Source organism: Tauraco erythrolophus, chromosome 10 (assembly GCF_009769465.1).
Source record: "Tauraco erythrolophus isolate bTauEry1 chromosome 10, bTauEry1.pri, whole genome shotgun sequence".
In the NCBI taxonomy this organism is placed as follows: domain Eukaryota; kingdom Metazoa; phylum Chordata; class Aves; order Musophagiformes; family Musophagidae; genus Tauraco; species Tauraco erythrolophus.
Genome location: NC_141474.1, coordinates 6410026 through 6437982, shown reverse-complemented (window position 1 = coordinate 6437982; position 27957 = coordinate 6410026). Strand labels below are relative to the sequence as shown.

The window sequence follows — 27957 nt, the reverse complement described above, 5'->3', positions numbered from 1 at the left end:
ACGGAGGGCACGTCGCCTAGCAACGGCCGGAAGCGAGCACCTGGCCTTCTGGGGAGCGACGCCGGCCAATGGACGCGGCGCTCGGAGAGAAGCGGCGGGAAGAGCGAGGGGCGGGGAAAGCGCGAGCAGGCGCTGTTCTGATTGGGCGAGGCGGCTGTCAATGCTGCCGGCGGGACACCGCGCCCCCGGCGGGGTTCAGGGAGTGCGGCCTGTCATGGCGGCGCGGCGGGGAGGGGGTTCCCCGGCACGGCGCCGTGCGGGGAGCGGGGCCGCTACCGGTACCAGAGCCAGACACCTTCCTGGCAGCCGAGGGGGCCGATCCTCCTGCCCCAGCACCGCCCGGGCCCCGCACACCTGGGCCCGGTGGTGTCCAGGCCGGGCACAGGGCCCGCGGCGGGGTTCCTGCTGCCAGCACTGCTCCCCGGCATCTTGCTGGGCCGTGGTGCCCCGCATGGCTCCGTCAGAGCTGCGCTGAGGCCGTTTGCAGGGGAAGGTGCACAAGGCGTTGGCTTTTGTTGAACGTACCCCTTGCAGTCACGAAGGGATTGGCTTGGAGCGGCCTTCCTGGTTTCTAAAATGGTGCCCTGGGTTAATTCGCCAATGGGGGAATATCCTGTTAGCGCATGGCAGCAGGAGGCGTTTTCTGGGATCAAATATTTACAAATATCATTGCCTGCCCTTTACCAGGATTCGTTGTGGCCCGCACGCTCTTCGTACGATCACCAGCGGAGTGCTGCGTTCAGCGGTTCAAAGGGCTGGAAGCAGGGAAATAAATCTTACATTGCTGTCTGTGTGTAAAATATTCACAGGTGGGGAGAGACTAAGAACAACGCTAATGAGGACAGTGAAATAATGGCAAGGATTTAGCAGAAAGACTAATTGACTTTTATTGAGGCTCTGGCAGTTAACAGCTGGAGCAACAGAACTAGACCAAATCCACAAGTTGTAATGGGGTAAGGAGACCTAGAAAGCAGAAATACAGAAAAGGAAACAGGGCAGGCAGGGAAGGGCAGGTTTGCGCCTGTCCTTACGTAACAGGAGTTTGCCGTCAGTGAGGAGCGATGTGCAGTTGGACTACACGTGTAGAGTGGAGTGAAAAATAAGAAAGGTGAAAAGCCTCGCCGTCGCCCTTAAATTAAACACGCTATTCAGAAAGTTCAGAGAAAGCAGCACAAGCAGTAAGCGAGGGTGTGAGATTAGACAGCAAACAAATCCTCCGGAGCCTGGTGACATTTGCATACAAGGAAACACAGAAGCCACACGTGTGCAAGTGGCTACGAAATGAGTCAAGCAGCACTGAAAGTTGCAGCTAAGCACCCTCAGTGCCCTGAGGAAAGTCCCGGTGCTGCCTCCAGGCACAGGGAGCTTTCTTCAAGTTCTGGGGAGAACCAAGAGCACAGCTTGGCTGTAAGCAACGGCAGTCCAGTGGGAGTGAGAGCCATCAGGGAGACTGGGATGAAATTAAGGGTAGATATTTCAGTTCAGGGTGAGCAGCAGGAAGGTATTAATGGCTGATGATGTGGCAGAACCCATGATAACGTTTTGTGTCCTGCTGTGAGCTACCTCATGCACTTGGCTGTGCTGTATGCCATCTTCCGCTCACTCTCCCTCTCTTTAAAGCTCCCTGGCTTTCCTGGGTGTGAGATGTATCAGTGTCAATCAAGGCAGTATTTGGAAACAGTTTCTTTTATGGGAAATCATATCAGTTATTGATACTCAACATGGTCTTTCACAGAACACGTGTGGGGCAGAAGCCAGGCCAGGAGGAGACAGTCAGTGACATAAACCTCTTTCCTCTCTCGTGTCCGTGCTTTGAACTGGAGGTAGAGGTGACAAGGGCTCTTTGTCATTTCATCCTGTCGTTTTGAATAATACCAGGATCCTTATCAGCAGGTTTTTTTCAGACAACAGGAGGCATATTGCACTCAATGGCATTTCCTTTTTAAAACAGCATTCTGTGCTTTGATGAACGTGCAAAGCACGTCAGGTGCAGTTTGATTCAATCTAACGAGCCTGGGATGTGAGAAAAAGGAAAGCATTTGCGTAATACGTAGCTCTGGACGCATGAGTTAGGGGCCAGTGCAATCTATGAACATACTGCAGAGGAAATATCTATGAAAGTAAACTCGAAATCAGATTAGAGAGACACGTACAAACAGATGTCATATACCAAAGTCTCCAGTCTCAAACAGAACAACATTTGCGCAGTATGTTAGTGACCAGCAACTAGGAAGAAGAGCGTGTAAAATTCTCAGATAAGTTTTGAGGAAAGGTGCCATCTAAAACTAACTGGGACTTGGATTTGACTCACTTCCAGTTTACAGCTCTGGCCTGGTTTGGAAAGAGCAGTTAATCTGACCTTTGCAAGTTCTCCTTGTGTTCTGTATAAATAAGCCTTGACTATCCTTAGCTCACGCCCCTCGAGAGGCATTTACTTATCCTTCCCTCTACAAGAGTGGCTGCTCCTGCCACGTGTCAGGCGTCTGGTTTAGAAGGGGAACTGGAGATGAAATGCCATGACGGGCATCCTGCAGAGATGCTCGGCTCCAAGGTGGACGGGCAGTGCAGTCAGGAACAGGTTCAGCACAGCAGAGGTTTTGATCTGTCCCCAAACAGGGCAGCAGAGAGGCTGGCAGCAGTGAGCGTAGGCACAAGGAGAACGAAATAACCCGGAGATCACGATGTGCTGAGCGGGGTTTGCCGTTCAGGTATAGGTGTGTTGATGTGGGGGTGAGAAAGAAGAGCTGCAAATAACTCCTGGAGCCCGGTGGTGTGCACAGTAGCTGTGCCCTCGGTCAGCGCTTGGAAACTGGCATGGGGCCGTGGGAATCCGTTGGAATTCCTCCCTGCAGGAAGTTCTCATCCGCATATAGCACTTCCTCCTCTGGCACCAGCCGTGCAGTGCCATGCTCCCATGCTACAATCCACAGTCTGCAGGAGCTTGGTTGGAGGGCAATGGGTAGCGGTGGGTGGAGAGGGGCCACATCGTCCCAGGAGATCCTCTCTCACATCCTGTGTGATGAGGGCTGGGACGTGGGACCTTATTTGGCACCTTTTCCACTGTATTGAAGTGGGAAGCTGAAGATCTTGCCGAAACTTACGGTCCTATCAACAGGGACAGGAGGAACCTTAGGGCATCGCTTAGGCCACCCCCTGTCCCAACGCAGAATCAACTCTACTAAAAACTTTCTGTACAGGAGCTTGCCCAGTGGGTTTTTGGTTTTAATCCTCAGCAGCAGAGAGTCCTTACTCTCCCTGAACAAACTATTCCAGGGCTTAATCATTCTAACACTTAGAAAATGTCCCTCAATATCTATCCTGAATTGCCCTTGTTGCAATTTGAACTGGCAACATTTGTCAAAATCCCCAGGGGTAAGAGAAACGTATTCTCTTCCTGTCCAGCCTTTTATGTATTTGGAAACGGTTATCATGTGTCCCCACTGCCATCTCTTCCCCAGACTAAACACACACGGTTCTTGGGGTCCTTCTGCAAAGCCAGACCCCAGCCTGTTCCTGAGACCCTCGCTGGAGTCTCTCCATCAGGCCTCCCCTTTCTCGAAAGGTGGCACCCAGTGGCGTTGGTACCCAGCAGAGCGTTAGCTCCCGCGTCCTGCCTATGTTTATGATATCCCAGTGGGATGTTTGCCTTTTTCACAGCAGCATTGACTCTTTGATCCACTGTACTCATGGATCTTTATCTGTAAAAGGGCTGGCGAGGCAGCAGGTTCCCATCTTGCGTTTTCACGGGTGATTACTCCTACCTACGCACGGTACTCGGCACCTGCCCGCATGGACTTGCTCCCTACATTTTGCCAAGCCTTTCCCATTTTCTCAAGACCATTTTGACTTTGAATCCTTGCCTCTAGAGCGCTCGCTTCTCCTCCCAGACAGGTCCTGTTTGCCAAGACATAAGCATAATTTTATTCTTGGTCTTGGGTCGTTAATAAAGCATTCCTAAGTGCTTTCAGGACCAAGGCTCGGGTGGGGTGGGAGAAGCCGGAGTGGAGGGCATGCAATGGAGGCAGCCCTGGTCCGGTCCTGCTGGGGACCCCTTTGGTGTGTTCCCAGCGCTCGCTGGAGCCCGATGGCGAGTGGGCAGTGGGACTCATCGGGCAGAGGGGCAAATCAACCCGCCGGGGAGAGGGAGCGGGTGGGAGAGGGAGCGAGAGCGAGAGGGCCGCTGCATCGGGCGGCGGATCCCCTTTGTCCCCAGGCGGGCGGCGGGGGAGGGCGGCGGTGCGGGACCATGTGGCCGCCGTTCCGTTCCGCGCCGTTCCGCGCCGCGCAGCCCGCCGGCAGGCTGGGCCGGAGCATGTGCAGCTGCGGCAGGCACCTGGCAGAGAGCCGCAGCGCCGGGGATGCGAGCAGGCGGGGAGGAAGGCCCTTGACTCATCAGATAAATCCAGCCCCGCACGGAGCGCGAAGGCGGAGGAGGCGCGGTGGCGGCGCTGCTGCTGTTAGCAGGGGAGGATGGCGGGGGACAGCGAGCAGCGGCTGGAGGAGCACGGGCAGCCCAGCGGCGGCGAGCCCTTCCTCATCGGGGTCAGCGGCGGCACGGCCAGCGGCAAGGTGCGCGGGCTTGGCGGCGGGGGGCCGCGGGAGCCCCGGCGGGGTGGCGGTGGCGAGGGGGAGCCCCGCGCCGCTCGCCGGGCGCGGCGGCCACATGGCAGCGCGGCGGGTCCGAGCGGCCGCCGCGCCACGTGCGCTGCCCCGGGGCCCCGCCGGGCCGCGGGAGGCGGCGGCGGCAGCGGGGCCGGGTGGGCTCGGTCGCTGCCCCGGCGGCGCACGCTGCGGCCCGGGGAAGGACGGGGGAGCGGGGGCTGCCGAGGCCTCTCCCCGGGAGGCGGCTGCGGGAGCCCGGCGGCACGTGGAGGGGGGGGCTGTGGGGTGGGCGCCGGCTTCACCCGCCCTGGCCGGGACCCGGCTCCTCTCCGCCGCGCCGGGAGGGCTGCCGGAGCGCAGCGGGCAGGGCTGGGGGCTGCGCGGGGCGTGCGCGGCCCCGGCCCGGCCGGGATGGAGGCGGCAACGCTTCCTGCAAAATCCTCTCTTCCCATGGCTTTAAGGAGCGCTTCCCCTCGGTCACCCCTTCACTCGCAGCGTCCCCAAGGGCTGCTCGCCCCGCGACAGACCCTCAGGGTGCGTTGGGTGCGATGTAATTAAATTATTATTATATATATATATTTTTTTTTTTTAATGGTATCGGTCCCGCATGGGATTGCCCTTTTCTGTCCAACTTTGGGGTAGCAGGAGTGGGAATTCTGCAGTAGATGCTGACTCACAGCGGCAGAACGACCTCCTGGCTGCGCCCGGGAGGGGATGGTCCTTGGCAGCGGCAGGTAGGAGCGGGGCGGGGGGCTGCGGGGCCGCCGCGCCGGGCAGAGCCGCTCCGGCCGGGGTCAATGCGGCTTTCTCTGGAGGGCTGCTACACCCAAACTGCAGCGCAGGGCAACTCGGGCAACCTTACGGCTTCTTTTTATTTTTTAGTTATTTCATATAGTCGTTTCTTCTTTATTGGTTTAACCCGAAGTAGGCTCTTTCTATCCTGATATGAAAATTGCTTTTTTTTTTCTCCTTATTTAACAGCAGTAAAACCAGATCCACAGCTAATCGGCTCTCCTATGCAGGCTAGCACAGAAATTCTACCTGTGTTTTTAAGAGGCGTTTCAGAAGGCATGAATGGATGTGGAAGTAGCAATACCTTCAAAATATTTCTTGCTAAGGAAACTGAATGTGGGCCGACACAGAAGGAAGACAGAGCCTTGTTTCTCTGGGTTGATTTTCATGTTGGAAGGGAGGGGGCCTTTCTCTCTTGAAGGATGGCATAACCCAACTTCTGTACCTCTAGCCCATAATAACAATGTTTTAAGAATATGTCTTTAAGTACCCTATTGATTCTTGAGCCGCTGCTGCTACTGCAAGGGGGGGGGGGAATCCAGCTATAGCAGGGGAGGGATGGTGAGAAAGGATGCAATCTCCTCCACTGGGAACCAAAGCCGGATTGTTCCTGCAGTACAGCTCCTGGTGACTCAAACCCGCTGGGTTTGTCTGCTCTCTGATGCGTGGGTCTGCCTCGCTGTAGCTGTCCCAATAACATTGTGTCTGGCACTGCTGAACTGTTGTGTCTCTGAACACTGTGTCTCTGGCCCACAAGGCAAAAGCAGTGATTACAGTACAGTACGCCACAGTTGTTCTCAACTTCAAAGTGAAAATGCTTAATAGCAGCAGGCTACCTTAGGAAAAAAAAAAAATAGGGAAATGGTTCTTTCTAGCAAGGGAGATGTACTAACTGGCTTTTCCTGTCTCTCAGCTTTGATTTCTGCCCCCTCCTCCAGTGACTGCTGGCTGCTAAAAATCTCTGTGCAGTGCTGCCCGTTGAAGGGACTCCAGCAGATCAGTATAAAGTTTGTGGGAAAAGGCTGCAAGAAATATGCCAGCAAGAAAAAAAGCTTACTCAAGCAGAAGCAACAGGAATAAAAGAATCTGGGGCTTGTGGACACGGATCCTCAAATTCTTATGTTACTGAGACGCAGCTGCAAGGGAGGAGCGCAGTGGGGCTGTCCCCCATCTGGCTAGTGACAATGCCCTGTGCTGGGTGATGCTTGGTGCCGCAGGATGCTCCAGGAAAGCAGTGGTGGGGCTGGTGCAGTTTGCTCAGCTAAGGGCTTGACCGCAGCTAAAATCCAGTCCAGGGGCTGCCGTGCTGGTGTGCTGGCTCTGGGTGAAAACGGAGTGCTCCTAGGAGGAAAGTGAAGCAGGCACCTTTCCCACTGGGAAAGCAGCAAACCCATCTGACTCACCTTCACACCAATTGAGGGTTGTTGTCATAACACGCCCCTTTGGCAGCACACCAGCCCAAAGATAACGGAGGGCATTTGCCTTCCAAGGGCCCCCCCAGCTCCTGCCACTGTTGCTTTTGTTGAGTCTAAGATGGGGGAAAACGCTCTGTGATTGTCCCCACCATCCCTCTCGGTGTACCAGCATACTCAGGCTATGGAAGGAAAGCATCCTCTTTGTAGTTTGCTGTGACTTGATGTCACGTGGTGCCCTGGGGAGGCTGGCATCCAAACCGGCCAGCCTTCCCCAAAGAGCTGGGGGGACCGTTTGGCTGGTATTTCTTAAAGGCAAATTGGCGAGAACTCAAATTCAAAGGCAGGCCGCTGTTCCCTAGCGAGCACAAGAGGCTTGTGCAACTTTCAGTACTCAAATAGGAGGTAGAAACCTGAGCGCTCTCCTGTTTTTGTCCTTTAAAAGAAATCTGGACTGCGTTGGGAACAAAACTAGGCAGCCGCAGAGGTCCTGGGCAGGCTGTGGTGCTGCAGCCTCCACAAGGGCAGTGCCAGTCGCATGGTGGCTGTTTTGTCAGCTCAGCTGGGACAGCGTCTTCCCAAAATCTTTCTAGGAGGCAGTGTTTTTCCCACCGTCACCCAAGATCCAAGCCCTGTGCAGCCCAGGCAAAGCTTGCTGCTGTCTCCTGATGTGGAGGAGATGACATGGCATTAAGACCCCCTCCTGTGCCAAAGCTGGCGAGTACTGCAACCGCCTTGTTTCCTCAGAGGGATTTCCAAGGCTGGCTGTAGCATTTTCTTTCATCCTATATGCTTTCAAGCACTCTGCTTAAAGCTCTTATTTCCTTCTTATACCCATCGTCTTTGTGCTAACAGCTTCTTCCCTCCCTCCCACAAGAGATTCCTGACTGTCAAGGACTGCAGCATACAAGGCAGGCAGCCAGGCTGCAGGCTGGAGGAAAGTTGAGCAAACTGAGTACTGGGATGAGCTGGAAAGTGTTGGGATACCTCCTTAAACTCTTCACGTGTCCTTGTTTTGGCTTAGCTCCTGGAACCCTGCGGGTCTGTCGGCAGTGCTGGAGTAGCTTGTTCCCAGCAGCAGTAGAAGCATCTGCTGCTGGGGTGGTTGCAGGGGTGGGGAGAGCTCTTCAAACTCAGGCTGAAGCATTAATTGCTTGTCCCCATGTGCTGCAAAGTGAGGTGCTGACTGCTACCTTCCAACAGGAGGTTGTAAGAAAAGACAGATTTACAAAGGGCTGAATGTGCTTCTTGGCTGCCCGGCCCTCAAACTCGTGAGGGTTGAATATGGATGTCACCATGGTCTGGTGGCTGCACAGTTTGGCTCTTTAGTTAGTATCTGAAGTTGGGAATGTCTGTTTGAACGTGCAATCTGAGAGTTTCCACACTGCAGAGCACCAAAATTGCAGCGTGTGTTCAGCCAGGTGTATTCTTCACTGTGAATCCATTAGGCATTTCTGCTTTAAACACCAAAACCACTGTCTGAAGCTGGGCTGGCTGCCTGGAAGAGTGAGCTAGCCAGAAGGCTGGTGTCACCCAGCCAGGGTGGGACAGCCAGCATGTTGGTCCCCAGGGAAGCAGTAGCCCCAGCTGCAGCGCATCTCCCCACGAGGTAGTTCCTTCTCCACATAGTGCTTCTTGCATTGACAGACCTCAGACCCCTCCACCAGCAAGGGCTGAGGGCTACCACAGCAAGCTGGGCGTCATTGCCACTGTGTCAGCACCTGGATGCCAGGCAAAGAAGCCTGGGATGACCCAGCAGCGATCCTGGGTGGGTTCAGCACCGTTTCCTGGTGACGTTTTGTGGCTGGCAGGAGCCCTGAATCACAAGGTTCGACTTGTTAAACGCTGGTGTCAACGCATGCTAGAGACTCATCAAACTTTCTAGTAGAACGTTGTTCTGCGCCAGCCCCGATCAGACTGATACACAGGACGTTTTGATGGGTCAGCCCTTTCCTGTTACTGGTGGAATATGTGTGAGTTTGTTATGGAGCCTGCTTGCCGTAGTCCCGTGGGCTCAGCCAGCTCCAGGCTATGGAGTTTGCAGCAGAGGCTCGAGAAAAATATCCTGCGTCCAAAACCAGTGGTTTGGGAGGGATTGTGTTAGGGGGGTTGTTTTCCTCCCCACGCATAATCTGTGTTCAGATCCTCTGTGTTTGTGTGTGCCTGTTTATGCTCCAGCCCAGGACTGCTCATCACATGCGCAGCGTCCCAGGGCAAGTGAACAGAGACCTGGCTATCCCAGCCCGGGACTGGTTGGCCTGCGGCTCGCAAAGGGAAAGGCAGAAATGGTGAACCTGCCTGGGAAGGCTCTGGGTGGAGGCCCAGGCTTTCGGTACGAGAATAGCAAGTTTCCAGTCCCATCTGTGCCATACGGATGTGCTCCATTAAGACTGGAAAGGATTGCATGGGTCATGAACTAGCTCTCTGCAGTCTCAGGCAGACATTTAAATAGATGCTCTGGGACCCTTCCCAGTTTGGTATCTGTTCTGTGTGTCACCCCAATCCACCAAGCACTTCCTAATCCTCTATAATTAACATACTCTTACAAGAAGAGACCAAAATCCATAACTAGTGGGCTGCAGGAGATAAGCTGGAGAGGAGGGCAGCATCACCATGGCTCCTGATTTCAGGGACCCAACTGAGTAAAAGTCCCCTGCGATGCCTGGAAAGGGAACCATGCTACGGGGGACATCAGAGAAATGCAACAAGTATTCTCAGTGATCCCTGATGTGATCTTAGGGAAAATCCTGCCAGATCCCAAAACTGGCGACTGTTTTATCCACAGGCACGTGATGAGGACACCCCAGCCAGGCTCCTGCAGATGCAAAGCCATCAACAGCCCCTGCCAAGCCTGCTCGCATCCAGATCCTACAGGAAAGGGGTTATGGCAGTGGTGTCCCTAGGCACCTCTGGACTTCTCTGCCTGGTGGGATGTGACTGCCACAGTCTGTCCTTGCTCCTGGCTGTAGCATTTGTTGTGGGCCAAGGGCATTGTGCTGCTGGGGAGGACTGTCCTCATGGTGAGCAGCGTCTTGGCTCAGGGTGAGCAGCCTGCAGCGATGGCAGAAGTCTGTGCCTCTCTTCCTTCCACACTGGAGCCCAGCACGTGCCTCTCCTGGTGGGCACAGCCCTTCTCCCATTAGCTGCTCCCTTGGGGACTGGCAGCTTCAGTATTTCTTTAGGGCTGGAATCGCTTTATCTGGCATAAGTCACTTTTGCTTGGTGTCTTGTCTAGAGTTGTTGGGAGGATGGGAGGTCTTCCCTGCTGCTGTATTGGGAGCCTAGTGAGCAGCTGGGTGTAGACACCTCTCTTCTATGCTTCCTGGGGATGGATGGACTGCTCTGAGCGAGTGGATTTTAGCATATCCACATGCACAAGGCTTAAGGATTCCTCCTAGCCCAGGACAGGTCTTACCAGCCAGGGGCAGAAGTACCCGTACTGCCCTGACTGCCACAGCAAACCTGGGGCTGAAAGCATCGGCCGTGTCCTGCCTGGTACCTTCACGTGGTGGTTGGCTGTAGCACCGTCCATCAGCTTTCTCTCTAATACCCATCTGAAGTCGTAATTCAGTGGCTGATCAGAGCTACCCAAGAGGGATTGTGGGATAATCTGCATAATAATATTGGGGAATTAGTCAACTCCTCAAGAATATCTGAGCAGCTGGCTGTAGGCCATGAGTGAATATGAATTAAATATGTAATGTAATTAATATATTTCGAATAAACGTCAAGAGTAGGGCTCTGAACGCCCATCTGAGTTTCTTCCCTTGCGCACCACCTCTCTCCTTTTGGGAAAATATGCTGGAGTTCTTCCCCAGGTGCCCTCTGAGTCTTCCCCTCCTGGCAAAATAAAGCTGTACTTCTTCCTTAAACAGTGGGTATTTGTGTGCTTGGCTCAGAGGAGGAACCTTGCAAGGGGAGCTGCAGCTGCTTCTGTTCGGGAATAACATCTCAGCGCTCGCTTCTTGCGCTGTGATGTGCAGATACCTCCCTCTCGGCCGTCTGTGTGTGGGGTGGGATGGTTTGCACAGCTTTCCCAGGGCTCAAGCACACAAAGGCTGGGGGAGTGCAGTTCAGCAGGGCGCAGCCAGTTTGCTCAAAGCTGGAGCCGAGTTCCCCTCACTGCAGCATCTGGAAAATCATGAGCGATGGCAGAGAGGCTGGGGCTCCCTGCCTGCATGCTTGGGAAGTCCTCCGTTGGTTTCACGTGGCTAACATGAGAAAGGTCTGCTTGGCAACTATGGAGGCTTGGAGGTTGCTGTGTCCTGGCTATATTTAGTTTTAAACAAGTTCTGGAGGAGGGTTTTGCTTGAGTACACTGTGGCTGAATCACCATCGGTGTTCGCTTTGGGTCGTGGCAAGGTGTGCACGGACAATCTAGATCTGGGGAAGGGGTTGAGCAGAGAGGCCAGGAGCCCTGTCATGCCTCTCATCTTCCTGCAGATGAGATGTGTCACGCAGGGCAGAGCTAGGAATGGGGCTCAAATCCCGGAGTTTCTCTATCAGGATTCAACTATGGCATCATGTCATCTTCCTCAAGTCATCCTCTTCACCTTCCTCTAGTCATCCTCTGTTTGCTTCTGCAGTCCTGGGCTTCTCGGAGAAGAAACAATTGTCATCGTCTCTCCTGGGAGAAGCAGTTAGGAATTGTCAAAGGAAGGAATCCCAGGTTGTCCCTTCAAGTGGGTGCTGAGTGCGTGTGTCAGCACCGGGTGTCCCCTGGGTTACCATGCACCCAGGCTGGTAGCAACCCAGCACAGTACTTCACAGTCATGCTTTGGTCTTAGTCTTTCTGGGCATCTGCATCTTCCCCAGAGCCCAACTGCTATCACTTCCAGTTATTAGTGGATTTTTCACACTTCTGATTAACATCAGTCACAGGTACGTATGCAGTGCTGGTTTGGAAGAAAGTGCTTTAAGCAGGGGACATGCGTCATTTATTTGGAGGGACGCTTTCTGAGGCTGGGAGTTTCTGTTCCCACCATGTAGGGGAATTCGTAACCTCTGTGTTTCTGGTTTTTCTTCCTCCTTAACATAGGGTGTTGATTAACCAAGGGGAAAAAACGCCTGTCCAGCTGTAGGAGGTATTCAGACTGGCATCAGGAAATGCCCCTCACGAACTGTTCTTGTTTCCATCACAAATGATCATGAGGAAAGGAAAAACTTTCTTCACCTAGACTTCGACGAGGTTTGCAGCCCCACTGAGGCAAGCCGAATGCAACCCTTGGCTTGGAGGAATGTGCCATGTCCCCTTGCTGTCCATATGTCCCACTGCACTTACTCGGGTATAACGTGTGAGCAGTGCCCTGGCCCACACCTTCTGCAGTACCAAGGTGACGTGTGCCTCTTCCCAGAGCTCAGAGGTGACATCCTTGCCCACCCAGGTGACGCGGTATACTGTACCTGAGCTTGGTCTTGAGAGCAGGATGTCCTTGTGATCATCTTTCTCCACCGCTCCTGATAGCTCTCCAAAGCCCACCAGAGAAAAGGGAAGGGTCCCTAGCATCTGCCTGGATGCTTTTGCAAGAGGCTCTTGCCACCCCAGAGTGCTGGATGGTAAATGCTGCCAGGATATGCTCCGATCCTTGTCCTGGGCTCTGGTGGGAGGACGTGTTCCTGTCTCCAGCTGTGGGCTACTTTCTCCTTGGATTTTTCTCACCATCAAGTGTCTCGAGTTGTGGGCTATGGAACAGGAGGGTGATTTTTCAGAGCTGAGAAAGACTCTTCTCCACTTTCCAGGATCAGTAGACCAGAGATTAGTGTGCATAAGGCAGAAGAAAGACTAGCGGGAAATGTCTGATGCCCTCAAATGATTTTATTGTCTGTCCATATGCTGAGATCCAAGGGAAGAGTGTGGGTGCAACTAGTGTGCTACTTTCCCTGATCCAAAGTAAAGGAGCCCTGCTCCCTCCTCTGGGCTGGGGAAGGCACTTTCTGGTGCAGATCCGTATGGAGTCTGCAGATCTAGAGGCTGGGGATCTGTCTGGGTAGCTGTGCTGGGAGGTGGTTTATTCCTAAAGGGCCCGGGAAGGTTGGTGTCTTTGGCAGCTGTGGCCAAGGCTGGTCCCTGCTGCGCTGCGTCTGCTCACTGCACGGGCGGCACGGGAAGGCGGCAGCGTCCAGGGGAGAGAGCAGGGAGGAAAAGTGGAGGAGAGGCACTGTGCACGCCCTGTTTTTGCGAAACCTGTGGGATACAGCTGGATAAGCAATCGGGCTGACACAGGCTGCAGAAGGATACGAGGAGTGGGAAAACAGAGGAAATGGAGAATGGGCTCCGGCTTTGTGTCCGCGCGTGCTGAAGGGCGAGCGGCTGGCACTGACTTGTGGTGCTTTGTTCTGGGTGGTAGCAGCTTGCTGCAGGGCAGGGCTGCTGATGTGGCTCAGGAAGCGCAACTTGCCAGCCGTGAGAGGCAGGAGAAGAAGGTGGGATGTTCAGGGAGCCCCCGTCCCTGACCCAAACCCCAAACTTGTCACAAGGACTGCGGTCGGGCAGCCCGAGCCGATCGGCTCTGTAGCAGGGCTGGGGCTGACTCACAGCGCAGCGGTCACAGCCAAGTCAGGTCAGCCTGGCCTGGAGGGGAAGAGACGGTCTCTGGGGACAGGAATGCCGTCAAATCTTCCAGCTTCTCCAGGCAAACAGCCTTGCCCTCTGCCTGCTGGGGTGACCTCCTCTGCCAGGCATGTGTTCCCCTCCCTGTTCCCTCTCCCCACTGCTGTCTTCAGCTCAGCGTCGGGATGTTGCCAGCCAGGTACGGAGCAGATGGTTGAGCCAGTGGAGGGGTGGGAGCTTGGAAAGAGCCACGGGCAGGCTGGGGGAGGCAGGCTGGGGCAAGCAAACCTCTCTTTTGCAAAGCAGAGCGCTCAGCAGAGAGTTTTTGTGGTAACCGAGGCCAGGAGCGGCTCAGCGGGGCGTCTGCGGCAAGCATGATTCGCAGGAGGTGAAGCAGCTCGGTTTGGCACCAGGAGCACCCGCTCCTCCCCGAACAGTGGATGCTCCCCCGCCGCCCTGACCTTGGCTCTCGCTGGCCGGGGCAGGCGTGCCGGCTGCCGGTTAGTGATGCACTTAACACCGCTGTGTTGCGCAGCAGCCAGGGACTCATGCGACTAAGGAGAAGGGACCGAAGCAGGCTTTGGGATTTGACCCCCAAGCTGTGCTCTGATTCGTGTCGTGGTGACGGGGTCTGGCGTCACCCTCCGCCACGCAGCTAGTGCCTGCTGCGGTGCCAGCAGAGAGTTTGGCACTGGTGGCTGGCACGCAGCCCGCTCTGCATGGTGTGTGAGGTGCCGGTCCCTGTGCCGGCAGCGCTCGTGGGGGATCTCGCTCCAGCAGTCAGAGCCACGTGGCTCTTCAGCCGCCGGCTCCACAGTGCCCTTAGCCTGGATGTGCCAAGAGGCACCAGGATATGCTTGCGGCTGCTCCTCCCAGCCCTGGCAGCTGTGGCAGAGATCCCTGATAAAGTCCCAGCGCGCTCTTCCCAGTTGACTTTTCATCCTGGGCTTTGTTTTAGCCTATGAAAGCCACCTGGCTCTCCCTCTCTGAGTACTCTCTCCCTCCCTGCCCATGCCACGGTGGAGTTTCTGGGCTGAAGCAGAGCTGGGGGAACTGAGGCTGCCTCCCAGAGAGGAGACTCAGCCTTGGTGCCACACGCAGCTCTGCTCCCCAGGGAGCTGCTGGGCAGGCTGGAGCTGGCCGCAGGGGCTCCGGGAGTGCGGCTGAACCCAGGCAGCAGCCGGCTGGTTTCCTGCTGCCATTTGTGCCCAGAATAGGAGCTGTGGGCAGGCCATGGGGATGGAGGAGAGGGAGGCAGAGAACGAGCTCGGTGCTGCTTTCACACTGAAGGGCCCCACAGTGATGCTGCTAGAGCGCTTTTCCCTCAGTGGCTTTGGGCTGTGCCGTTGAGGAGACCACGAACTCTGAGCTGGAGATCCAGCAAGCAGTGTCCCATGTACCCAGGAATGACTCCTACCTGGGGACATCCTCCCTGGGCGGCTGAGACACCACTTGCTGCTGACTTGCCTCCTTTGCTCTTCTTTTCTCAGTCCTCAGTGTGCTCCAAGATCGTCCAGCTGCTGGGCCAGAACGAGGTGGACTACCGCCAGAAACAGGTGGTGATCGTGAGCCAAGACAGCTTCTACCGAGTCCTCACCTCAGAGCAGAAATCCAAAGCGCTCAAAGGCCAGTTCAATTTTGACCACCCAGGTGAATGGAGAACAGCACTGGGGCTCTGCCGCGCGACGGCGGGCAAAGGCTGGAGCGGGACCCCCTGCTCCACCAGCAAAGAGCCTTGCATGGATGCTCGACTCGGTCTCTGCATGAGGCAGGAGTGGGTGGCTTAGTTAAGCTCTTGTGGAGCTGGGTGCATCCCTGGCAGGGTGGCTGGGGCCACCCGTGTCCCCTGCAGTACAACCTCTGTCTCTCTTGGGAAAGAAATGGCCTCTGGGGTGGAGTGTTTGGGATGAGAAAGGGCAGGTTGTGAACTCTCAGATTCCTTAAGATGTTCTGCTTGTCCCTGCAAAAATTTCCCCCAGTTTGAAAACCTTTCTGGTGCAGCTGGTTCAGGACTAGGGAGATCTGACCTGGCACAGTCCCCCAGAGCTGGCAGCTCCATGTCTCTCCTTCAAGGAGGGAACCGTCTTGTGCAGCTGCTCTGCAAACCCCTCCGCCAAAGGGGCCGTGCCGTGTTGCTACAACAGGGGCTCTTTGAACCATTTCCCGGCTTGGTGGGGAAATTCCAGAGCTGCTATCCCTTCGTCCCCATGAGGACAATGGCCAGAGGCAGCAAGCACTGAGCAAACAGAGCCCTGTCTGTCCGGTGACTCGAGGCTGAAACACTGCTCCAGTCTCTCCGAGGGCTGGAGTCCCGGAGGAGATGCCTTCCTGAGCCCGGGCCGTCAGTGCAGCTGTACAAGGACAGTATTGATCTCTGCGGGCTGGATCCCAGGCTGGTGTGAAGCACTGAAGCCTCGGGGGCTCCGGGATGTGCAGGGCTTTCCTCCCGAGCCTATGCATCTGTCTGTCCCCAGTGCAGGGTGCCAGTGGCTGTGGCTAGGCTAAGCTCGGCATCTAGTGGGTGGGAGAAGTCACAAAGCTGCCTCGGGTAACGTTTCCTCTCTCCTCAGATGCCTTTGACAACGAGCTGATCGTGAAAACGCTCAAAGAGATCACGGAAGGGAAGACGGTCCAGATTCCTGTCTATGACTTTGTCTCCCACTCCAGGTCTAACAGCTGCTCCCGCCTCGCTGAGCCTCTGCTAACGCCCTGCAGCGCAGCACGCAGCCCTGCCAGCCCCAACCATCCGCCCTTCCACTTGCGCCCGGTCTTGGGCACCTAACGTGCCAACCGAAAATTTCAATCCTAACTACTCCAGGCCCCTTGGTTAGAGGATCCAGGTGTGATCTGAGGGTCTGGCACGCTGCACAGCCATGCTGTGGCATCCAGCAACGTACAGGCAGCAATGGAGGGGGGTTATGGCCTCCCCTTTTCTTCCCCCATCCACGCTTCCTCTCTCCATAAGTCTGTGTTTGCAGCTTTAACAAGTATTCCAGGCTAAAACAGCCTGGCACTGCTAGGAAAGGAGGAGGACCACAGTTCTTGCTCCTGTAACTCTTCCCTTGCACGCGTTCAGCTTGTTTTTGCATGCCTGTGGTGACCGTGGATGGTGTGACCCTGCTCCATTTCCCACAAAAGCGCTCTGGTGTCGGGGGAGTGCTGCCTAGTTCCCAGGGGAGCGGAGCTGGCACTTGCAGGTTCCCGTGGGTCAAGCCCCATGCATAGGCTTTCTGGGCTATGGTTTGACACATAACGCTTGCAAGCAGCAGATGGCCTAGGTGGGAGGATCAGGGCTAGTCTGCTTCCTGCTCTGCCGTTTGTCCTTCTAGGAAGCGTACGTATGCCTTGGGTTCCCGTCACCGCGGTGGGGTAGATCTGCCCTCTCCTTGGTTGCTGCCCTGGTGCAGCAGTGATGTCCCAGGGTTGGAGCAGTGTCTAGGAGCACCGCTGATTCCCCCCCACCTCTGTTGGCTTGTTTTCCCCCACCCCTCCCAGCATATTTGACTCTCCTTCCCTCTTCTAGAAAAGAGGAGACGGTGACCGTCTACCCTGCCGACGTGGTGCTCTTCGAAGGCATCCTGGCCTTCTACAGCCAGGAGGTGCGGGATCTCTTCCGCATGAAGCTCTTTGTGGACACGGACGCAGACACCCGGCTGTCCCGCAGAGGTGAGGCTCGAACGTGCCTTGTGCTGCAGGGACAGAAACATCGCGTAACTGATCTGGGCAGCTGTCATAGAGGCAGGTGACAGTGACCGGAGCAGAACTGGAATTGGCACAAAGCTGTGCTGCTGCTAGCGAAGAACCAGGTGCAGAATGTCTCACAGGGCAGCTTATAGCAGCGGAGAGCACCTTGCTCCTGATTTCTTAGGATTCAGTGGGGTTTTTGCTGCCTTGTCTGAGATTCCTCCTGTGATGCACACAGTGGTGTGACTACTGAGCGTGCTGTGTCCTCATGTGACCCTGTGGCTCTGTGCCATCAGCTGAATAGCAGCTACTGCCAGTCAGCAGGCACCAACAGGGAAGGGTGCAATGGGCAAGGCAGAGCATCTCGACATCTCAGTCAGATGGCAGAGCCTGGTGGATCTGCTCAGGACCTGGGGCACAGGTGTGCTCTGAGGATGGCATCTGAGCATGAGGGTGTCCATCGTGAATGATGCTGATGGAGAGTCTTGTTGTACATCTCAGTCTGTGCAAGCACAGCCAGCGCAGCATGAAGCCTCTTTGTGGTACTTGGCACTGGGGTGATGGCTTTGGTGGCAAAGAGCCCTAGAAACCAGAATATCCCTCTCTAGGACTCCCTGTGTCCTGGTGGCATGGCCAGCTGACGTAGGAGGGACTCCAGGGTCTGCATGGCTTGAGATGCTGTTCATTACAAAGCGGTCTTAAGGAAAAGGGTCACTAATGTAGCACTGGAGTCTCCTGGATGACTAGAAAAGCATTTGGGGACTCTTGGGGCAGAATTCGGTTCTGTCTGAGCTGTCTCTATCCCTGCCTGGCTCTGACAGTCTCCACAGGGTGTCTGGGGATGCAGGAGATGGCTTAGAGGAGAGGTACCATCCAGACCTCTGTGCTGTGATGAGATGATTATGTCCCAGTGCGTCAGCCTGTTCTGCTCTGCGATCGAACTGGTCTTGCCTGCCCTCCTGCCGTCAGACAGATACACAGTCGCCTTTGCTGTTGGGATGTCATCAGTTGCTGATTAAAAGCTCCTTGTTACGCATCCTTCTTGACCCTGCCCACTGTTCTTGCATGACTCATCCAGGGAGGTGACAGTGCAGTCATTGCAGGCAGACGTATTAGCAGGTCACAGACACGTGCTTGCAAGATCCCGCTATGTGAGCCTTATCCCTTCAGCAGACCGACTGTGCAGGAACTTGGGTTCACACCCAGCCATGGAGTAGCACACATTTTTGGCAGTGCCCTGTATCAGCTGCCTGAAGGCAAGGCGTTGCCTTGTGCATTTGCAGAGCCACACGATCGTGTGTGCATCCCAGTCGTACTCTGGAGTGTGTGGTTCAGTCACTTTGAACTTGATGGAGGACTGTGAGCTCAGGGCTTGAGAACTGGTTGAGATCCCGTTGACTAAGAGCCAAGACCGTCCAGCTGCTGACCACAATACAGAGCTGAACCCTGTTGTGCTGCAGCTGTTGGACAGGGTTCTGGGCTACATGGGCCCAGGCCATTCTTGGGGTGTTTCTCCCACCCACCATCAATCGCTAAAGCCTTGTGAAGGGGCAGCTAGGCTGGTTGAGGTGCTGGTGTCTCCTAGTTAGGGCAACTCATCGGCCTCCTGATAGGCAACTGACTACTTGGCAGTCTCCTGGCGTGCCGTAGGACCATTGCAGCAGCAAATCCTTTTACTGTATGTCTCCCTGGCATTTCTGGGAAAGGAGAGCCTGTACGTGAGGTGCTGAGGGTATAGTCATGTCCCTAGAATGTAGCTGGAAGCAGCTTGTAGCAAAAATCAGTGTCTTGCATTGCGACATAGCCCTGAGTCATGCTGCTCTCGCAGAAGTCCTGAAGAGTTGCAGCAATGGACTTTTCAGCTGGGCAGCTGCAGGAGATGAGGTAGCTGCTGCTACCTGGAACTGTAGCTGGCAGCTCAGTTAATCAACAGTGCTGGTGTTCAGTACATGCAACTCGTTACTGTCCTCATCCAAGCACCTCTCCCAAGAAAAACGCTGCTACCAGAGCGCAAGGGGCAAGGTCTGTCAGGTGCCCCAAACAGCCTGATCCGTGCAAAGCTGATTCTGGCTGAGGTCCCTCGCTGCCCCGTCCTTGGCCAGCTTCTGTAAAAGAAAGACCAAGTCAGGTGTCACGTGTGTGTTTTGGGCCCGATTTGAGTGATGTCTGCCTGCTGGCTCTGAACGGGTGCCGATCCATCCTTGGGACGTTTGCCTGCCCTGCAAGTAGAGAGTGATACCTCCAGATAGGACGCATGGTCTCAGCCTGGGTTGCTGGGATCCGTTGCTTTGGGGCCAGATACAAGACAGCGAGTGCTTGACTCGTTTTTGGGGATGGGGGTGATTGTCCGGCTGTGGTCCGCCCTGGGAGTGGGCAGGAGAGTTTTGCTCTGTCAGGATCAGTCCCTGCAGCATGGGCACTCGCCCTGTGCACTTTGCAGGTCTCCTGCACACTGTCCCAGGCCAGGTGTGCTGCAAATGCACCCTCCCTGTGCTCCATCCCTGCCCCAGAGCAGCCAACAAACAGGGTGTGGGACTTGGGAAACAGAAGTCTCTCCGTCTCGCCTTTTTTTTTTTTTTCTATTTTCCTTGCCTGTTTTTCTGTATTGTTTAAGCTGGGGCTTGCTCCCGCTTTCTGGAGAAGGCAAGGAGCTGGCTAGAGCAGCCTGGGCTGGGCATGAGCCGTTCCTGGAGCAGGCAGGGAGCTGGCACACATCCTGCTGCCAGCCCTTTCTTCCCCGCTGTCCCCTCCCCTGCGCAGGGCTGCAAAAGCGCACGCTGCAAAGCTGCTGGCCAAGGGCAAGGAGCCGCGGGGATGGTGCCAGACCAGCGCTGGGAGAACAGCACTGTCCTGGCCCTGCCAAGCACACGGGCAACTGCTGCCGAGCAGGTCCTGCAGGCTGGCGGTGCCGTGGCTTGGCTCTGCTTGGCACGTGGCTTGGCTCGCTCTGAACCCAGCACCAGGCATCAGTGCGCTGGGGAGAAGCCAGCCAGCCCCTTGGGGAGAGCCAAGAGCCGTCTGCTGGCCACAGGGCTGTTTTGGCTCTGACCTGTTGAGGATTGAATTCCTGCTGAATGGAGGCACTTGCCCACGCCGAAGTGGCGTCAGACCGGAGGTGGCGATGGCCCAAATGCCTCGTGCAAACAGGGCGTAAGGCCCGAACAGCACAACAGGCAGGAGGCCAGCTTGCTCTCCTGGCTTCCTCCTGAGATGGTCTCCTCCCAGCATCCCCTCGACCTGCTTCGCCTCCCCATCCCGCTCTGCTGGGGACAGCACAAGGAGTTTGGCAGAGCTGGCAAGGTGGGTGAGTTTTACTCTCCTCACCTCTGCAAACCTGAGTTTAAACTGCACCTTAATGTGCGTGTGGATGAACCCCACTGCTTTTCTGTTCTTTGGGCACATCTGCACTGGGACGACTGGGAGAATGCCCCATCATTAGGGCAAGGGTAAGGCAGAGTGGCAGGAGGGATGCAAGGGCTGAGGCTGGGAAGAGTCAGGACTGGGGTGCTGCTGGTTATAGCTGGAACGTGCTTGCAGAGCTGAGAAGAGAGAGAGACCAAGAAAAGCCCTTGGCTCCTGGGAAGGGTTGGAAGTGGGTTAGAAAAGTGTAGCTGGGCTGGAGTGTGCTTGGGCACATGGGCAGCAGCTTCCAGGAATAGAGATCTCGGGCAAAATACCCGGGTGGCTGGCCAAAGGCTGTACTGAAGGGAAGGTGGATGGAACGATTCATGTCTCAGCTCCTGACTGTGCCTTACATCTTCCCCACAGTGCTACGAGACATCAGTGAGCGAGGTAGGGACCTCGAGCAGATCTTATCTCAGTACATCACCTTCGTCAAGCCTGCCTTCGAGGAGTTCTGTTTGCCAGTAAGTAAGGGGAGTGACACCCACGGGAACATGCCAAAAATGCCTCATACCCTGCCCAGCTCCTCAGACAGTTTTGTGCCCCAGAGCTCAGGTTAGCCTGCCTCACCTTGCTCCCTCCCTGCAGGCGCTGGCAAAAATGAGGATGCCAGCAGTGGCTGGGACAGGGTGAGATGGGGACTATTTTTACAGCCATTGCCGCCTTCCTGGTGACATCACCCTCCCCTACAGCAAGGCCAACACGGCACGAGAAACCTCTCCCCACACAGGGTCTCACCAACACCAGGCAGCTCAGCAGATGCCAGCCCAGGAGGAAGGTCCTTGGCTGCATCTAGCTGGGGAAGGGGAGATCCCTGTCCCCAGGCAGTGTCCGCTGTGTCTGCCTCCTGTTTCGGGCTGTCCTGTCTGTCGTTTTCACCGTGCAGTGCTGCTGGGTGCTTGGGAGAGCAGGGGAGCTTCTTCCTTTGCTCTGTGCTGCAGGATGTGGCCTTGCAGGTCGTGTGTCTTGGCTGGCGGGAGACCAAGGTGTAGAGCAGACAGACCTTGCTGGGGGCCGGGATTGCAAGGTCCACCTGGGGAAAGGAAATGACTTTGGGAGTTGATAAATGAGGCAAGGCCTCTTAGCAGACAGGGACTTTGCATGCGGGAGACCACTGCAGTCCCACAGAACTTGCAGGTGAAATAGCATGTTTGCAGGACTGGCCATTGCACACCTGTCCTGGCCGCTGCTCTCACGGAGAGGAGCCTGCGCCTTGGTTCTCGAGGCTTTCCAAGTGGATGAGGTAGTTACATGAGGAATTTCTTCTTATTCTGAAGGAACTGAGCCAGAAGAGTCCTGCAACCTGGGAACTGCTGGCCAGCAGCACAGGCAGGACTTGAACCTATGTCTCTCGCCTCAGGCTTTGGCCACAGAAACATCTCTGTGGCCAGCTCTCCCCCTTCCCGTAAGAGGGGCTGATTCTTTCTGTGCTACAAGGTCTTTTCCTGGCTCCTGGGCAGCACCCTTTTCCCTCTCTTACTTGGATGTGGCTCTGGGAACCAAGGTCCAATTCCAGTGTGATCCCAGAAAGGCTTTTCCTGAGAGACAGGTCCAGCTTGGTGCCTCCCCTCCTTGCAAGACCCCAGCAAGGTAAATCCGCAGCTTTGCAAAGCAGCGGATGCTGCATCACTCTCTTCTGTTGAAGAGTGTGTAGGAGGATGAAATGTGAAACAAGGAGGGTAGAAGACAACTGCTTTGTCCTTACCTGTCTGCTCTCGCTTCCAACCTGGTGGTGGGCTCAACTGCAGAGCAATCCCATCCCAGGGTGTCAAGCAGGCTCAGCACCCACTGTTGCTGTTACTCAGCTCCTAAACCAGCTCTGGGCCAGGTGATCCAGCACTGAAATGGTCCAGCGTGTCCTGGTGATTTTTGATATGGCTGGAAGCACCTAGAGGTGTCAGATAACACCCTTCGCTCAACGGGCTGGCTTGTTCACTGGTGGTAGAACTTGGCTGTCAAGAAGCCGATCAGCTGTTAAAGCTGACACAAATAGGGGGGAAAACTGAGACTGGGACCTGCAAGAGAAAATAAATCAGGACCAGTGTCCCAGAGCAGATCTCTTTTGCAAGCGATGCTGGGAGAAAATTCTCATGACATACCTCCCAGAGGGTTTGGGTTTGGCAAGGGGAGGGGAAGGACCTGCCTCAGGAAGCAGGGACAATGCCCCAGCCTGGTGGCTCTCCGCTTTCTCTGTAACGCAGTGCTTTCTCTCCTCCCAGACCAAGAAGTATGCTGACGTGATCATTCCCAGAGGAGCAGATAATGAAGGTGAGCGGACACAGACCCTGCTGTTAAGTCCTGGCGGCGGCTTTGGGCTGTTGTTGTGGTGGAGTTAGGTAGGAGGTAGCAGGACCTGCCACGGAGATGACTCAGGCCATGGCCACCCAGGAGAGTGCTGTTACCACACGTGCTCTGAGATGAGCCTTTCCCCTTTGCTCCTGCCTGAAGCATTAGTGACTGGGAGTTCATGCTCCTCTCATCAAGCCTCAGACCCCATCTATGCATAGTGCCTGCAGGCAAAACTGCTTCATCTCACATGAAAGGAAATGTGCTTCTCCAAGACCAGACGTGCAGCTGGGACAGCCCAGGTCTCCACCTGGCTGGAATCAGCCTGACCGTACTGGCTTGAGTGCTGGGCTCAGCTGGGGCAGAGGGAAGAAGTTCCAGAAGGGCAGCTCCTCCCCGCAGGGTTGTAGCCCCCCACCATCTGTTAGGAGGGGATAGGAGCAGGGCAACCAGCTGGGTCGTGGTCTCTGCCTTGGCTCTGGTTTATCTGCAGTGATCCTAACGCGATCTCTCTCCCTGTGTCTTTTCCTCCCTTTTGCTCAACAGTGGCCATAAACCTGATAGTGCAGCACATCCAGGACATTCTTAACGGAGGACTCAGCAAACGCCAGAGCAACGGCTACCTGAATGGCTACACTCCTCCCCGCCAGCGGCAGCCCTCAGAGTCCAGCAGCCGGCCCCACTGACCCTGGGCGGCAGGCGGGAGGCTGGGGCGGAGGGCGCTCGGGCCCTGCCACTGCCCCTCTGTACATACTGTCCGTTCGTTCCCCCCTTATCTATTTAAGAAACCAGACGGAGACGAATGCCTTTAATTTTGTATGTTGGAAATGCCGAATGAGAAGCAGCCGGCTGCTCGGGAGCCTGGACCGCCCACAGCTCCCGGCCTTGCTCAATAACTCCTCCAGCACGGAACCGGCTATAAATCTCTATAAATATAGAATTGCTCTATTTTTGTGTAAATGCAGAATAACGTAAAGTTACTTGCCGTAAGGTATTTGCCAGGCTCAGTGTTGCTGGGAGGGGGCTGGGAAAAGGGTCCTAGGGGATGTGGGTGTCAGGATCCTCACCTCAAAGGCGGTAAGGAAGGGAGAGCGTTTGACAACTGCTTTAGTATCGCAGTGGTCTCCATTCTGGGGAAGGGACGGGCTGTGGTGGAGGTGACAGCTTGAGTGTGGCATAGATTTTGCGTCTGGGCTGGGGTTGTCTCCTCCTGCTGTTCTTCAGAGCAGCCTAGTTTTGGCTGGCAGGCACTGCACAATGCCACTGGGAAGTTGGGAGAATGATTTGTAATACCTCTCCTGACTGTCTGCACCTCCAGGTCTCAGTCCCTCAACAGCATCCTTTTCTGTGTCTGACACCCCTTCCTACCACAGGTGTGGGTCTGTTGTTACATGCTCCAGCAAGGACCTGGTAGGTGATCATATTAACATGGCATCTTGTGTCTTCAGCAGTCTCACTGCCTGGTTTGGGTGGGATGGCGCATGGATACCTTCAGCCCTGCTGGAGCTTGGTGGGCTTGTGTGTGGTGGGACTCCTAGCCAAGCACTGGGCTCAACCCTAAGCTTGGAGGTTGCCTTACAGAACATCAGAGGTGTGCCTGGCATTCCTCACTTGGAACCTTTTTGCTCTTGGAGGATTTGGGTCTGTAAGTATGGTTAAGAGATAACCAGCCTCTTCTCAAAGAAGGGGGCAACGGATGATGAAAGGCAGCTGCTGAGCAGCCTATCTGAGGAGGGGCAGTAGTGCTTAGTGGTCCCTGGGCTGTCTATCATCCCTCTGTGGGACTTCCACAGGTCTCAGCTAGGTAGTGTGAAACTGGATGCCCGGAGCCCTCTGTCCACTCCCTTTTTTTCAGAGCGTGCTCTTGCCTGGCCTGTGTCCATTTCATTGTGTCCTGGTGGAGGACACTGTCTCTCTGCAGTATGCCATGCCTAGGGACTGCTGTCCCTTGCCCAGGGTGAGAATTAGTCTCTCCTAACCTGGTAGCGCTGCAACAGCTGTGTCCCAGAAGAACCTGGTGGGGCTGTACTGCAGGTTGGGATGCCTGGAGAGCAAGATGGGGCAGCTGGGCTGGGGCTGGGGCAGGGGCTCAGGCTCGGTGGGAGCCAGGGAAGATTGTTTGGCCCATGCTGCTGCAACTGACTTGCCCCACTGAAATCAAACTTTCACAGGCATCCCACAGCCTGGAGCAGAGACCCTTAGCCTTGCTCCCTCTGGTGATCTTCTGTCTTTCCAAAGCATTGGTTTTGCTCTGCGCGGTTAAAAGCTTAAGACCTTAGATACTCAATGCTCCATCGGTCTCCAGCCCCATGTGAGCTGAGACAAGCTTTGATTTTTAACAAAGAGAACAAGAAAGGAAACACTTTCTCCAGTAACTGCTGCTGGGGCAAACTTATTCCCTCTTGATCTGTGATGGGGGCACATGGCAGCCCTTCATCTCCCCCTCCCTGTCTGCAGACACTCCTCGAGGCACATCAGTGTTGCCATAACCAAGGGCTGGCACTGGCTAATTTTAGGTACAACTGTAGGTAAGAGGGACCGAAGCCCTGCAGAACTGGTGAGGCTTCTTGGGGCTTAAGCAGCCAAGACAGCTCTCAAGATGAAATACTGGCCTCCTCCCTCCTGTAAATAAAGACAGAACAAATGGATGCTGGTGTTTCTTGTCTCCTGTTTGGTGCCGCATGTTGCTGGCTGCAGTCCCGGTGTAGAAGCACACTTGGCCAACATTGTCTTAGTTCTGCAAGTCAAAGACAGACCTGGAGCAAAGCTCCTGGTGTGGACTGCTTTGGTGAAGAAGGAGGTGCTGAAGGCAGTGGACTCTGACTTTTGGCTAGCCACCCAGCTCACAGCAAGTCCTGGTGCACACGTGGCTTGGGGCGCTTTTGTGAAACCCCTCTGTGCTCTCAGGACAGCAGAAAGATGGACAAGTTCAGCCGTTTCCAGTTAGTCTCTTGAACAGATGACAGTCAAGTGAATTTCCTCACAAGACCATACAGGCAGGGTGACATCAGCACTCATCGGGTATCAGGCGAGGGTGAGACTGCTTTTGTCAAAGCGGTAAATCAGTTTGTGGCAGATCACGTCAGCATGGATTCATGAAGGGGAAGTCGTGCTTAAACAATCTGGTAGCCATCTACGATGTACAGACTGGCTTGGTAGATGAGGGAAGAGCAGTGCATATTGTCTACCTTGTCTTTTGTTAGGCTTTTGAATACGGTCTCCCATAAGATCCTCATAGCAAAGCTGTTGATGTATGGGGCTGGATGAACACAGTGAGATAGATTGAAACTGGCTGAATGGCCGGGCCCAAGAGTGCCGTGGTCAGTGGTAGAACTCTGGTTGAAGACTAGTAACAAGTGGTATAGCCTAGGGATCAATACTAGGTCTAATCCTGTTTGAAATCTTCATTAAAGATCTGGATGATGGGGCAGAGTGTACCTTCAGGATGTCTGCTGACGACACAAAACTGGGAGGAGTAGGTGGTGCACCAGGGGGTTGTGCTGCCATCCAGAGGGACCTTGACAGGCTGGAGAAATGGGCTGATGGAAACCTTTTGACGTCCAACAAAGGGAAATGCAAAGTCCTGCACTTGGGGAAGAACAATTCCGTGCATCAGTCTGTATGTGCTGGGGGGGCCACCCATCTGGAAAGCAGCTTTGCAGAAAAGGCCTTGAGGGTCCTGTTTAACCATGAGCCAGCAATGTGCCCTTGCAGCAATGGTATGCTGGGCTGTGTTAGGGAGAGTGTTGCCAGCATGTTGAGGGAGGTGATCTTTCCCTTCTGCTCAGATGATGCCACACCTGAGTACTGTGTCCAATTCTGGGCTCACTGGTACAGAGAGATGCTGCTGGTGGGCCACTGTGCTCCAGGTTGGGAGATGAGTTGGTGCCAGCTTTATCCCTTCTCCTGTGTCCCTGAGCTTGGTGATGGCCTGTGTCCCTGTCCACCTTCATGGGGGCTGCCAGCACAGCTGCCCGAGAAATTTCATCTTATGCAAGGCTTGAACTTTTTAACGTGGTGGCCAAAGAGCGCTGAGCATGGCAGGGAAAAGAGATGGTGATGCTGAGCGGGTGCACAATGGGTCCTACATCTAGGAAGCTTTTACAGCATAATAGACTGCAGCAGTCAGGCATGCTCTCATGAGAGACTAGTGCAGCCTTCCTCACGCTGACCAGAGTAATGGCTGCCCAGGCTGGGTGCAGTTCCTTTCCTCAAAATCTGCGTTCTCTTTTGCGGCTGTGGAAGAGAGGTGCATCAGGCCTTGGTGGGTCTCTCCTCTCCTGATTGTGCTGCTGCCAAGGTGAGGGCAGGATGGCTCTGGGGAAGAACTTGCCTCTGGCTGTGACTATAGCTTAGATCAGCACCGACCCACCGCCCCGCTTCACTATCTTGAAGCACCCTTGTGAGCTACTGCTGCCTGTGTCTTGGAGAAAAGAGACGGATGCTGTTGCACCTGGGACAAATGTTATCTACTGTTCATCTTTGGAGGGGAATATTGACAGGCTACTCAGATCCTTGTAGGGAATTAAGGCTGAGACGAGAAGATACAGGGCTCCCCGATAGTCCTTACAAGGCTGGCCTTCTTCCCTGGTCACCTGGCTGCCATCCTGAGAATCATGTAGGTCTGCAGCCACAGTCACTCCTGCTCATAAGAGAGAATTGCATGGGCCAAACCGCTCTGGTTTGCAATGAGGCCAGTATTGACCCAACTTAACGTTAACCCAGTTGAAGCCTGCTGTTTTGTCCCTCACATTACTGCTGGCTATCAAGACAGAAATGGTTGTGTGCGTGAGGAGCCAGGAATCTTAAAAGAAAGCCCAGCGCCTTCCTTACTCAGAGATGGGCAGTAAATGAGTCTACAGAAAAACATGTCACTTTTCATGTGATGCATGGATAAAATATTAATCTGGATTGTGCTTGAAAATGAGGATGGCAGGGGGCTTTCAGTGGGACTTTGATCATGTTTCGAAGTCAGCATTGCTGCATAAGGTGCACATACAGCAGCCTGGCTCGCACCACTGCCTCTCGTGCTGCCTGGATCCCCTCAGTACCAAAATGACACGTGCTGCTGCAGGAAAAACACGCTTTATTGATCTGACAGTTGCTGGAAGATTGAGGTGCCAAATGCCCATTGGCTGTTGCGCCGCTGGGCATGAGCGCCCCACCAGGACGTGGCCACCCCGCAGGAACATCAGCACTGGGGCGACAGTGGTGTCCATCCGGCAGAAG

General features: G+C 55.1%; 1 protein-coding gene across 1 annotated transcript; it reads left to right on the top strand.

The window, feature by feature from the left end:
• Positions 1-4470: 4470 nt before the first annotated feature.
• On the top strand, positions 4471-23414 carry UCK2 (uridine-cytidine kinase 2). The gene is made up of 7 exons (XM_086617546.1): positions 4471-4569; positions 14847-15006; positions 15927-16023; positions 16880-17022; positions 20809-20906; positions 22662-22710; positions 23275-23414. Exons 1-7 carry the CDS (start codon positions 4471-4473, stop codon positions 23412-23414), a joined length of 786 nt encoding a protein of 261 aa, XP_086473672.1.
• The last annotated feature ends 4543 nt before the right edge of the window (positions 23415-27957 follow it).

Bases quoted from the DNA above. Each gene is read 5' to 3' on its own strand.
- UCK2 (XM_086617546.1), top strand. From the start codon at position 4,471: ATGGCGGGGGACAGCGAGCAGCGGCTGGAGGAGCACGGGCAGCCCAGC. The intron at 4,570-14,846 runs GTGCGCGGGCTT...TTCTTTTCTCAG, and splicing joins GCGGCACGGCCAGCGGCAAG to TCCTCAGTGTGCTCCAAGAT. The intron at 16,024-16,879 runs GTCTAACAGCTG...TCCCTCTTCTAG, and splicing joins GACTTTGTCTCCCACTCCAG to AAAAGAGGAGACGGTGACCG.